The sequence below is a fragment of the Seriola dumerili genome, unplaced genomic scaffold (genome assembly GCF_002260705.1).
Source record: "Seriola dumerili isolate Sdu_G_001 unplaced genomic scaffold, Sdu_1.0 BDQW01000138.1, whole genome shotgun sequence".
Classification (NCBI taxonomy): Eukaryota; Metazoa; Chordata; class Actinopteri; order Carangiformes; family Carangidae; genus Seriola; species Seriola dumerili.
In genome coordinates this window covers 10,222,221-10,235,466 of record NW_019174393.1, presented here as the reverse complement: position 1 = coordinate 10,235,466, position 13,246 = coordinate 10,222,221, and the positions used below count along the sequence as shown (strand labels likewise).

General features: G+C 38.1%; 1 protein-coding gene across 1 annotated transcript in view; it reads left to right on the top strand.

Annotated features, from left to right (window-relative positions):
- Window positions 1–13,246, top strand: part of ccdc146 (coiled-coil domain containing 146) — a 45,286-nt gene that overhangs the window by 14,540 nt on the left and 17,500 nt on the right. Inside the window, exons 3-13 of the mRNA XM_022749131.1 lie at window positions 1,950–2,032; window positions 2,949–3,164; window positions 5,871–5,928; window positions 8,107–8,189; window positions 8,392–8,485; window positions 8,608–8,681; window positions 9,641–9,868; window positions 10,075–10,164; window positions 10,495–10,591; window positions 11,918–12,010; window positions 12,472–12,639. Of these exons, the coding sequence (XP_022604852.1) occupies window positions 1,950–2,032; window positions 2,949–3,164; window positions 5,871–5,928; window positions 8,107–8,189; window positions 8,392–8,485; window positions 8,608–8,681; window positions 9,641–9,868; window positions 10,075–10,164; window positions 10,495–10,591; window positions 11,918–12,010; window positions 12,472–12,639 (1,284 nt within the window). The remainder of the gene's footprint in view (window positions 1–1,949; window positions 2,033–2,948; window positions 3,165–5,870; window positions 5,929–8,106; window positions 8,190–8,391; window positions 8,486–8,607; window positions 8,682–9,640; window positions 9,869–10,074; window positions 10,165–10,494; window positions 10,592–11,917; window positions 12,011–12,471; window positions 12,640–13,246) is intronic.

Sequence of the window (13,246 nt, the reverse complement as noted above, 5' to 3'; positions counted from 1 at the left end):
GAGTAAATAGACAGGTATGCGTGTCCATGTGCCTGCTTAAATATCTTCCAGTGATTGTCTCCATCTCACTTCAAAGATGCTCGGCCACATGTGAGCCTCATGCCGCCACCCTGTAAAAGCCTCCAATACTCTATTCTGCTGAAGATAAGTCTTGGCACCAGAATTTAGAGGGGCTGCCTGAAACCGCTTCAGGCTGCTTCTCTCAGATAAATGGCCAGTGTTATGGCTCAGATATCTGTCGCATCACTGGTATGCTGTGTATGCTGCTGAAAACACAAAACTGACCTCTTTTTAAAATGTCGTTCAAAAATAGTGTAGCCTCAAAATCTGTTTTCAGAATTCCTATTTTTGTTTAAGAGCAATGAGATGATTTCACATGTTCTTCTAATCATCTTTTTTTGTATGAGATTACTTGATTGAAGTTGCAGTTAGAAATCAATTAGGACCAGATGAGTGGCTTAACATTTCAATCTGTAATGGTGAGAGATTAAGCTGTACTTCAAATATTTTAAACAGAAATCATATAATACTAGTCAAGTGTTTTCCTTGTAGTAATGTGACCTTGAATGACCGCTAATGCAAAATGCCTGAAAAACATCCAAATAAATCATATTGACAAGAGCCCTAATCTACATCATTCACAACATTTATATCTGTGTCCTTTCAGCCCTTGGAACGTGGTCTTGCGCTTCTGAGCGCATTTGACAATAGCCAAACAAACAATATAATGGAATGAATCTAAAAATATAATCGGTTATCCCTAATGTTTGAAGTTGGGGGGAGTTATCAGTGCGTGTGGGTGTATAATCGGACCATTTGTGTGTGTTCATTGCCGTTAGATTACCTGCTACGCAGTCCGACCTGAGATATCCTCAGTCCTGCAGCTCTTTGATACAGACAAGGCTATCCCTCATTACACCCCACTCTACCAACCTGGCTCTGAAGATAAGAGGGGGAACAACACCTGTCCTCTGTTTCTATCACTGTGGCACACACACAACTACCTGACCAAGGAGAAAAATTTCACAACAGCTTTTATAGATAATTTTCCCATGTTTGCAAAACTTTTGACCTAATATATTTTTCTTTGCTGTCTTTTGTTTTGTTTTTGCCAAAGTTTTGTCAGCCATGTATCTTTTTTTTCATACCTGATGGTACCTTTTTTTTAATCTCAAGAAATGCTGTTACTTATCATTATATATGGGCTATTTTCAATCATTACTCCTCTCCCTTTCAGACTGCAGATAGTTGGAGGTTTGTTCTTTATGCTGATCATGATAAGGTGTTCTGATACTATGATGATAATGGTTTATTCAGCCTAACTTGAGTTAAATCCCATTCACAGCCCCCTTTTATCAGGGAATTTGTTGTGGTCGATCACACTTTGAGTTGGTGAATCCAGACAGATATTAGTTTGTTTGTTATTTTGTTTTTGTTCTTTAGAACAGTAACTGAAATTTGAGCATATTATAGCAGAAACAAAGCAAAGTTTTGACTTATGAAATCCAAAACTCTTCTTGGAGTAAATCGTGATCTAGTTTTCAACCTCTGGAATTTAATTTTATCACTAAACAATATTACACAAAACTGCTTACAGGTCAAAAATGTATCTGGTTCCTAGCAATACTGCCCTATTGCATATTCTATCCGGAAAAAACGCCAACAAGAGATTTCCACTGAATGTGATATTCTATTAAAGTCGTAAACTCTGAAATAGTGAAACCTGAGCTGGCACACCCATGCAGGAAAATTTGTAGCCAATGCAGCTGAATGAAGCCAAACAGTTTGGGCTGCAGTGTTTGGCTGGAGCTGGATTGTTCAGATGTGGATGATTGTCACAGTGGAAATATGTATATCATCTATTATATTGGTACTACCTGCATATTCTTCTTTACAGAATGTTTTTCATGGCCACATTATTGGTAATAGTCCTGCTTTGTGTTCCTCAGCTGTTGTCATTGGGCAAGATCAGCCAGACCAAAGTGGCCAAACTGAAAACCAGCTACAGGCTTCTGCAGGAGACTCTGAAGCGGTACGTTTCCCTGTTTTCCTTTTGAAGCCATATTTGACTACAGAGATGCTGAAAGTACAGCATATTAGAGAAGCACGTGCAGAGACATCAGACCTGTGTTCAAGCCAGAATGCATCCAACTGAAGTGTCCTTGAAAAAGACTTAAACTCCTATCTGACGTATCTCTGCTGCTCTTATACACTGTTGTAAAAACATGGTGGTAGCGTCTGACACCAGCCACTGGCTTCACAAGACACATTTTGAAACCTAGATCAGGTTCATTATTTCTCACTCACTTAGTGGAGCCAAAAATGAAATAATGACTCGAGCAAAGAGGTGGAAGCAAACACGTCGCTGAGGCAGTAAGAAGAAGGTACAGCCACTCCAACTGTAACAGGCTGAGATACTGTTGCTGTCAAAGACATTTCCCAAAGCATAATTCTTTTCAAGCTTTATTAAATCCGTGGATGAACAGTTATTCTCAAAATTACCACCAAGACATAATAGAAGGAGTGAAATTAACGTTTGAGGCCCCAATTTCCCGTGAAAACGAGGGGAAAAAATCTGAATGTGCACATTAAATTTAACTAGCACAGTAATCAGAAGTATATCATGAAAATCAGCATCTAAAGTATAATTTACATGCCTATTGTACCACAAGTTTTTTGTGAAAAAAACGTATTCAGACTGTCGCTAAGATAAGTGAATGTGTTTTCACTTTTTCCTGAAAGCAGGTAGCAAAAGATAAGAAGATAAAATTTAGATGATTTACAAATTTTCAATGGTCAAATAAAAGTAAGCAGCCTCATCTTAATTTCCTGTTGATGACAGTAGTCTGAATCCTTCTTTTCTTTTGTATTTCACTGTTTTAAACTGGTTTGGGTTTACTACTGTAAATGTAACATCACATTACTTAAATCATTGTTTCATCTCAAAGTGCCCAGGACTCTGAGATCCAGCGTCTGGAAGAGGCAAAGAGGTGTTGTGCTGAGCTGCAGAGGCTGCAGAAGGAGGTGGAGACAACAGAGGAGCAGAGCACGTCTGAGGAGCCTGAAAGTGAGGTCAATGAACTGAGGCAACAGCTCCTCCAGGTGTACAATGAACTGAGAGCTGCTGAGGACAGAGAGTACAAGACACAACACCAACTGAAGTGGTGAGCTTTGTACATATACATACACTCATTATTATTGCAGTCACTCATGCTACAAGCTTCAGTTTCAGTCAGATATCGAATCAAATGCCAAATAAATCAAATGAAGTTGACATTTCAAACTTGACACAAACTCCTCTCGAATTTGGCCGGAGCTTTGTCCTCTCTCTCTCTCTCTCTCTCGCTCTCTCTCTCTCTCTCTCTCGCTCTCTCTCTCTCTCTCTCTCGCTCTCTCTCTCTCTCTCTCTCGCTCTCTCTCTCTCTCTCTCTCACACACACACACACACACACACACACACCACTGACAGTAACCCGAGAGACAGAGGACAGTAAGAGCAATACACAGAAGTGAAACTGGAGTGGTGAAGAGAGAAGTTGTGTACAGTATGAGAGCATTCGTGTGCATGGGCACGCACACACACACTCACAGTTAAATAACTAGGGACCAAACATTGAGCTACATGAGGCAGTATCTTTGCAAGTTTGTATTGACTTTAGAGGGAGGTGAAGGTGACAATGTACGACACACACACACGCACACAGTATTGATACTGTGTGTGTATTGCTTGGCTTACAACTGTTTTTTTTTTTTTTTTTTTTTTTTTTTTTTTTGTCTTTTCTTTTTTTTTTTGTCTTTTTCTGCACCACTGAAACAGTTTACAAAAATAGGAATAAAAACTGCCGAAACGGTTTCTTTTTCAGTAGCCACATTTCCTTAGAGATTTATCACATGAGGGGAAGAGTTGATGTACACAACAAATGAGATGTATACGCATTTCAAGAGGATTGTTATGTTTGCTATGAGAATGTGTTTACTTGTCTAAGCTCCATAATGGTCAGTGTTTTGGCGTCAGTCCTGTAGTCGTTTCTCTTCCTCTCTTCTAATTCTTTCCTTTCACTCCCATGAGTCTCTTTTCTCACCGCAGTCAATTTTCCTCTTTTCTGCTGCAGGTTTCTCTTTTCCTTCCCCCAACTCACTCGGCACAACTGTCAGCGTGTCCAAAGGGTCAAACACGCCCACAGAAATGAAAAATAACGCACTCACTCGAGTACCTCTCTCTCTTCTCTATACACAAACTCTGCTGTGCCAAAGTGAGGTTATTGGAACATTGCTAAGCAACATGGTAACATACACCGGTGCTTCCCAAAATGTTTGAGAACCACCTGGTATCAAATGGGATTTGCAAAACAAAACACTGCAAGCAGTCAGTTGAACTGTGATTTAGAGATGAAAGCAGTTGAAATGTCAGTTGAAGTGCAACAAAAATGTGTGTTGAAGTCTAAGCAGCAGAAATAGGTGAAGTGCGTGAACTGTAAACAATTGGTGTCAGTAAGTTCATTCCAACATTGAGCCCAATAAAGTTTGACAGGATATGTGGAGACCACGGAAGTGAAAGATTAACTAATACGAGCTTGTGTGGTGAAAGAGTGAATGAGGTTTCTATAGGTGAAAATATGAATGAGGGGTTTTAAAGCTCCCAATTAAAGCAAAGTCTCTAAAATAATCATTTTGACTAATCAGTTTTGTTTTAACTGGTAATCGGCTTATGGATAAATCCTACAAGGTCAGATGAAGAATATTAAACCACTCATCAGATAAACTCACCACTGTATTGCAAAGATATGATCCGTAGCATAGTGATTTTTAGTCTGGAGCGCACACTGAGGCAGAGAGCTGCAGGCCCAGCAGTAATTGAAATATTAAATGAAAACACTTACAGAGCGTTCTCTGAGGATGCAGTAATAGACAGTATTAGACACTGAGTGTGCATATTATTTGTGACAGCTTTTGGTAGTGAGCACTCTTGTCCTGTCATCGTCTCAGTTTCTTCTCCTCTTTCTAGCCTTTCTTTATTTCACCCACTCCAGCCGGTTCCGTTCTCCATCTCTTGTCCACATGGCTAGCGGTCTGCATATGACAAGCAGATGCTCGCCATGCAAAAATGCCTTTTTAGAATCTTTGCGTCCTTTATCCGTAGCCAAACAGATGCACAGGAATTCAGCACTTTTTCCAGTCACATATTTTAGCATTCATGCAGTTTTTTCTATATATCAGTTAATATCCAATACATCAACTTGTCAGGAAGATTAATATCATTTACTCGGTGAAACATGCAGCTGTGCACTATGTGCTGTTGTAAGGTTTTTCACTATAACGGAGCTGAATTATTTCATACAAACTTTAATCAGCTGCTCAAAAAGCTTATGCCACAGGGAAATAAAGAATTAATAAATTATGGGGTTTTTATACGCACATTTGAACTTTGTTGGATGGTACTTTATGTATGAGAAAGCTTGTGAGTGTGTGTATGTACACATATATACAGTATATACTGGCTCTTTTTATACACTGTTTCTACAGCATATCATGAAGTTTTTATTCACTCATTAATAATAATAGAAAGGTTTCATAGAACTAATTTAAAACTTCTGACACCCATTTCGAGAACATGGGCTCTGAATCCTTTTGCCTTTCAAGTAAGACGGATTTAGCATGAGTTTAGTTAACTGAAAACTGCACATCGGGGTATTTTTAATGTAAATCCAAGTTCCTCTCAACGCATTCCTCTTTCTGTCGATCCAGGAACTGAAAAATGTCATTTCTTTATCTTAATAACCCGTTGATTCTATTTTATTTTTCACATTTTTTCCTCCTCTCCCCTCGTCTCATCACCTCACCTCCACGTACCTTACCTCACCTCTATGCAGTCTCCGGGAAGAGAAGCAGTATCTGGTGAAAGAGAATGAGAATCAGCCAAAACCTGCTGTAAGTTCATCATTGCACCATCCACGTCTAGTTTCAGAAATGTGGATTACTACTGCAACAACGGTCTTCAGAGAGGATAAATATGAGTTTTACATTAAGCCTCTATCCAGGCTTAATCCCTCCATATGATGACTTGCCATTGGCTCTTTTTAGGGCCATTTAAAGCAATGTGAAGCTGAAGCTTTTTATATTCCAGTCTCACATTCAGACAAAAGGATGGCACACACATTGAATAAGGTTTAATATTTGTTACACATGGAGAGCGGGTTTTAACTTTTTAACTTAAAGCAGGCAAATCAAGTTAGTAATGGCTGGTAGTCATATACACAAATATAAATGTATAAATGGAATGTAATTCTGCTCACACTATATTATAATGCACATGATTCATAATATATGTGTTGTATTAAAAGGAACACACAGTAAAAATAAGAACATTCATGAATCCTCATAGAATCTCAGTATCTAGTTGAATGCTGACTGTATATCGTGCTGTAAGCCATGATGTATACTATTATTATTCAGTCTGTCAGAGGTCTAACACAATGTAGTGCACTTTGGGTATTTCCAACACTTGGATACGCATGAAAATCTACAGCAGCTGTTGAGTCATCACCACAAACAATCGGCAATTGTGTTGAAGAAAATCCGCTCAGTACAAGAATACGAACATAAGACCCTGAGGGCAAGTCTCAGGGAGAACTGCATACACAACTCTACAATCATTAAACTTCATCAAAATTCTGTTGCTGATGCCAATTGCTGTTTAATTACTGATTGCAAAAACAAAACATTAGAAATGTGCCAGAACTCTGCTTTCATGCCAATGGCTGGTATCATTTTCATAGCATTCAAAAGCTACACTGTCCATGAGGCAAAAAGGCTTATGGGTAATATTTAAAAGCCCAAACATTTTGACATTTAACGGACTAAACAAGGGGTATTTAAAAAATGTTATCACAAGAACCTACACTTAGACATCATCAGGCTGGTCACTGGACAGTTGCTGGTATTGTAGCTGTCATGCTTCCTTTAAAACTTTCTGCTCTCAAGGGAATAAATCTGATATTAAAGAAATTAAGTTGAATGATAACAAATGGCTATACTATAGCATAACCAAATTTTTCAGAAGACACCCACGTCCTTGTTTTTGGTGACCTGTTGTACAGGTTATCATTCAAAATGGATCTAACATAAGGAAAATATTTCCAGAACCAGTGACACATGTAGTTTAGCTACAGTAAAACAGTTTCTGAATTGTGAATTGTTGAACATGAATTATCATGTTGAGTGGACAAGCTTTTCACCGTCACTATGAACACACACTACACAAGAACATGAACGATTCTTAAAATGAATATCAGAATTGTGTTCAAATTTTCAATTATCAAAAAGAAGGAATTGTTGAATAACAAATAACAACATGCAGCTTTTACCAGAACAGCTCAGGCAATTATCTTTTAATGTAACAAAGGGTAAGTGTGAAAGGGCCTTTTGAGTCCCTTTCATATTGTTATCAAAACATGTGCCCTATCAGACCAACAGCGTCAAGTGTGATATTAAGTCTAATGAAATACTCTGTATGTGACCCCTCCTGGGTACCAAACACACACCTACATTAATACTATGTTTCATCACTGAGGCCCCACATATATTTCTAATTGTAGATGTATTTACTGTGTGTGTGTGTGTGTACATATATATATATTTATGTATATATATATATATATATAGCAGAGAAAAAGTACAAACCAGTTTTAAAGTGCAGTTGAATTATTAACAGCTGGTTAAGTTGCAGTTGATTACTTTTAATAGTCATGCTTGCAAAGTTAACAATTATAATTTGTGCATCAAACTACAAATACTTTCAGCACCACAAAATTGTTTAAACTCTGAAAAAGAAGCTTGACTTTGGCTTCTTAATATTAAAATAACTAATAAAATCTAAATTGAAATGAACCTCACTTAGATAAAAGCAATACAATCAATAAAAGTCTAACTATAAAAAAGACTCAGTTCCAACAGTCAGTTTGCCTGACAGTTGGGATGAGACACTATGAAATGTAGACAAAAACAATAGTCTTTTGGCTGCACAGCCAGAACTCAATTAAATTCCTCTCATTAACATGAAAATCTTGATTTGTGATCTAATGTTCATACTGTTGGTGGGTCCTCCAGGAGCTGGAGAGCAGAACAAAAGCCCTGCAGGACAAATATGAGGATCTGAGGAAAGAGGTGGCCCAGAGACAACTGGAAGTCAGGTCTGTCATTACTGGGGCTTTTAACTTCTATTTATCCAGCTAGTGTGACGGTGCAATGAAGACATAAAAACTGTCTTATGTCTTGTCAGTTGAATACAGTAAGAAGCACTGCTGCTGAATCTTAAGGGCTGTTAATCACCATTTTTTTTTTAGAAGATAAATGAGCTTTTTTGTGTGTATCTTACTCTCACTCTCTGCACAGAAGTCTGATGGAAGATGTGGAAACCCATGAAACTCTGATACTGAAAGAACAGAAAGAGCTGGAGGACCAGAAGGAGATCATAGAGCTCAAAGAGGTCTGTGTGTGCGTGTGTGTGTGTGTGTATGAATGAGTATGGCTTACAGCACACCATCAAAAAAATGAAACCATGTGCCAGCTTACATTTGTGTGTGCATGTGTTTCTGTGTTTGTTGGAAGGCTGAGAAAGCCCGGCTCATCAGCGTACCTGACCAGATTTTTGAGAAGATTGAAAGGAAACGCTCCAAGACGGAGTAAGTACATTTAACCCCGTAAAGTTCTTTACCGGGGAAGAGCAGGAAAGTTCAAACACCGGGAATTAAAAATGAGCAACACTACGAAAAAAAAATACAGAAGAAACACCTTTTGAAAACTACTCCCTGAATTGCACAATCCTTGAGTCATATGGTTTAAATCATTCTGATATGTCTCCCTCCCTTCATCTTGATCTCATACACAAAAGAAATGAGCATCTGCTGCTAATTGTTTTTTGCTGAGTGTAAATTTTTGATTAGATCTGATATGGAACAGAAAAACAACAACACAATCTGTGCAAAACTGATATTAAATATTCTTCATTCAGTTTTTAGAGGGAAAAAAAAAATTAATTTTCCAGTTTCATTTGTTGTTTGGTTTCCTCTCTGCAAGGTATCTTTCCAGCCACACTCCTTTTGATGTACTGTAGACTTTGCAGTTCTGTGGAACGGCATATTTTAATCCAAATAATGAAGTGAAAAATAAGGTACTATTTGTAGCGACGGTTAAATTATTTTCAAGAATTTGAAGGTGGCAATCCTTCTCATTTAATAAAAATGACAACCATATGCATCAGCAGGCATCATTAATTTCATATTTAAGGGAAGCTGCATTCAAAAGCCCCTTAATCACTAGAGAATAGTTCCACTTGCAGGCCCACTGCAGTTTCTTTTTATGTTTATTTCAAATTAATATTTGGCTCGCAAGTGATGCAGTGGAGCCGTCTGTATGAGCCATGTGAGCTATTTGAAATGCACCAAGCTGAGTGGGACTGCTGGGGGGTGTGTGTAAAAGATGGATGCACATGCTGTTATTTCATGTGATATTCACTCTTACAGGGCAAGTGTGAAGTGATAAAAGGATGCTCTTATGGCCATGGTATACATGGTATTATATATTATGTTTTACTTTCTTTGTATGTTAATTTTTTTCTGTCCCCTCCATACAAACACACTAGAGCTGCAAAGAAGCAGATAGAAGCACTAAACACAGAGATTTCAGAAACGGAGCAGCAAGTGAAGGAGGTGGACAAGCATAACCACTCCCTCAGGATGAAGAAGAAGGTGATGATGCAGGAGCTGGAGGCTCTCCAGGCCCAAGTAGAGGCCAGTCAGGCAGAGTACAGACAGCTGCTGAGAGAACAGGAGGTCAACAGGGAGGAAGAGGCTGAATTCATTGGGAACAGGTACAAAACTCACTCTAGTAAAAAATGGACACTGTGGTGAAAGTGTTTGAAAGAACAAATCTGGTTCAATTAACAACAACATATATAGACATACAGTATACCGTATATAACATATATAGAAATACAGTATTTGATTTAGTTTTAGGGTTGGGAGAGAGGCTTTCGCTCTGTGTTTTCACACGACAATATGTGTTTTTCATCAACAGAGGTATCCTGGAAATGAAGCTGCAGAACATCATGAGTGACAGACAGCACCTGTATGAGAACCAGTCTGTGCAGCTCAGAGAGAAAAATAGGTACAAAATGATGTCAAACTGAGCTCTATCACACATGTAAATAAGTCTCCACACATCCATAAATTACACTGTATGAAGGCACTTGCACTTGTACAGCTTATGTTTTGATCACCAACAAGTCTCTTTTTGATTTTTTTTTTATTTTTTTTTTTTTTTTTTTTTTTTTAGACTAATTTAACCAAAGATTCAAAGCATTTCTTTAGCTGCATTCCAAACCAAGTTGAAACTCTTCATATTTTACAAGAATTGATATATTATGAGTCAAAGTGTTAGGAGTCATAGCCTTGTGATGTCGATAAATGTTTAAAGGGCGCCTGTGTTTTCCCTCAGGCAGATGCAAGCCCTCAAGAGGATGGAGTATGCCTTGACAATGGCCACTGAGCAGCTACAACACATGCAATCTATCTACAATGAGTTACAGGCACAGGTGACCTGTGGATTGATACTTTAAATGTCTGCAGAAGGAAAATCTACCCAATTTTGAAAGCAGTTGGAGTGTCCATGAGTTATCTTATATTCCCAGAAACTGTAACAAAATCATCCCAATGTGAGGAAATGTGTTTATATAGTGGAAAGCTACTCTTGTACATGTAACAACTAATCGCTGCTTGGAAATATACTAATGGTTTCACTGGTATTGGCAGTTGTTTTGGTAAATTCTCCAGGCTTAAACACAGGTGTGGGAGCATTTTGAGTGCAAATGTCACGGAGCCAATGATATACGCATTAAGTCATTAATCTGCATTACACCAGAAGCATTTTGTTATTCTCAAGTTTCCTGTAATTCTACTGATGTTAACAGTTTTTAAAAAGAAAGTGGAGAGAAGAAGAGAGGGAGACAGTCATGGGAAATGCATCAGCACATCTCACAAGCACATTACAGTATGAAAGGAAATCGTTATGACACATTGGGGAATTCACAAATGTAGGAAATATGGAAAACAAAACAATAGGATTCATTGACGCTCTAATCTGCCAATCATCAACATCTCTCACATGATACATATAAACAAACATAAATTTGACTGTGAAGGCTGCTCAGATCAGGATTGGACGGTCTGTGGCTACACCTCAAAAATCCATCACACTTAAATCAAATGGGATGATTGATGGGTTTAATATTTACACAGTATTGTGGTCTAAGCTATACACAGCATGAGGTCTAATAATGATTAGTATGAAGTGCTTCATGTAACTGAAATGAAATTCTATTGCAATGTTGTTGTTTTTTTAAATCTTAAACATATTGGTGTAGTTTTATTCTTCTGCCAGGGAAGAAGACAATTAGCAATTTTTAAATAAGGAGTGACGCAGCTCATACCACTGAACACAAGACCTGGCAACCCTGCAGAGATGGGCAATCCCAACCCCTGAGGGCATTCATCTTTTATAAGTTTCAGTGAACACTCACAGTGTCGCTTGATCCAAGCGCTATCAGAGAGGCCTTAGGGAAACTCTGATATATAGTATTAATTATTTTTGCAGTCAATGTTTAATGTGAGATTGAATATGCACTGAGTGAATTTGATATGAAGTTTGCTAATCTTTGTACTGGATCCTCACGGTCTTTTTTATCCTCGGTATGTGAAGTCTAAAGGACTATAATCAGGGAAGCAATTGATAAAAATGTATTTTCCAGCCTTTTTCTAAGATTATGGAGGGACTACAGCAGATGTAAGATCTCCTTGAACATTGAAAATCTAAGAAGACTTTTGATGTTAACCTTACTGACTGTCTTGACTTGAATTTCCAGTTAGATGCTGTTCCCAAAAGAGAAGACAGTATTCAGCAGAGGATGGAGCTTCAGAAAGAGGTGGACACTCTCAAAGTCAGCTTTGAAAAACAGGTGCTGACGAAGTGCGGGGGTGGACACAATATCAGTCGCAAATGTAAAATATAATGCAGTCTACTGCAGAAGTCTTTGAGGAGCCTGCAATTTCATTTTTTGTTGAAACTGATAGTAAAGTGTTAAACATAAAACATCAGGTGCAAGTGACAAGAACTGGAAAAAAAAGTTCTGAGACATAATAAAACTTAACATAGTTGATTTAAGTTCTTATGATATTTTTCATTTTTAGCGTCTTTATCTTCCAGACAAAATTAGATTTTCTATTACATAATTTTCACAACCTACAGCATTTCACATAGTCATACAAAACTTATAGTCATACTAGACTATATCATGCTCTATCCATCATCCTTGTATTAAGGGACTTTTAGTCCACTTTATGGTCTCATTCTGTTGTCAGTAACCCTTAAATTTGAGATTTTTCAAATGAGAACATCCGTACATTTGTTCCCAAGCAGCTCTCAGTGGCTGAGGAGGAGAGCCAGAAGAATCAGCAGTGTGGGATGATTCAGGACCTGCTGAGGGAGTCAAACAGCCTCAGAGAAGAACTCCACAACCTCAGATGTCTGACACAGATCAAAGCCGAGGAGAGGGGCCAGAAGCACCGTGAACTGCTCAGGGCTGAGGTGCAACACAAACAACACGCAAACTACACACACACACACACACACACACACACACACACAATCAGGTACATGTAAGCATGGGCGCATGCACAGAAAGGTCTATTTGAATCAAGTCTTGATGTCTTCATTAGTGCATTTAATAACATGCACAGACACAGATGTATATTTAACGCAAAAACATCAAAGTGACTAAAGTAGGATTAGTTTGATGTTAGTGTGACAGGAGAGCAACCAAAAATGAGGCAAATTCAAAGAGTGCAAATATCACCACAGTATGATCGGTTCAGAATGATTTGAAAAGAATATATAGATTTTAGTTCTGCCAAAAGAATTTCCCCCTTAGACTCTTCAATTTGGCTGAAATGGGTGTCCAGCAGATTCTTCCTCTTGGCTAAAATCAAATATAGTAGTATGCTTTTTTTTTTCCCCAAAACCGTTCTAATACAGTATCTCCTACCTGATTAGTAAGCAATGAAAACACGAGTCAGCAATGACCAGCTCCAAAGTGAATCAGTGAATTCCTAAAAAAAAAAACTTTAGAAAAAATCACACACTAACCCAGGACTGCTAGATCAGCTAATGTGTTGTGTCAATGCTAATCTATTTA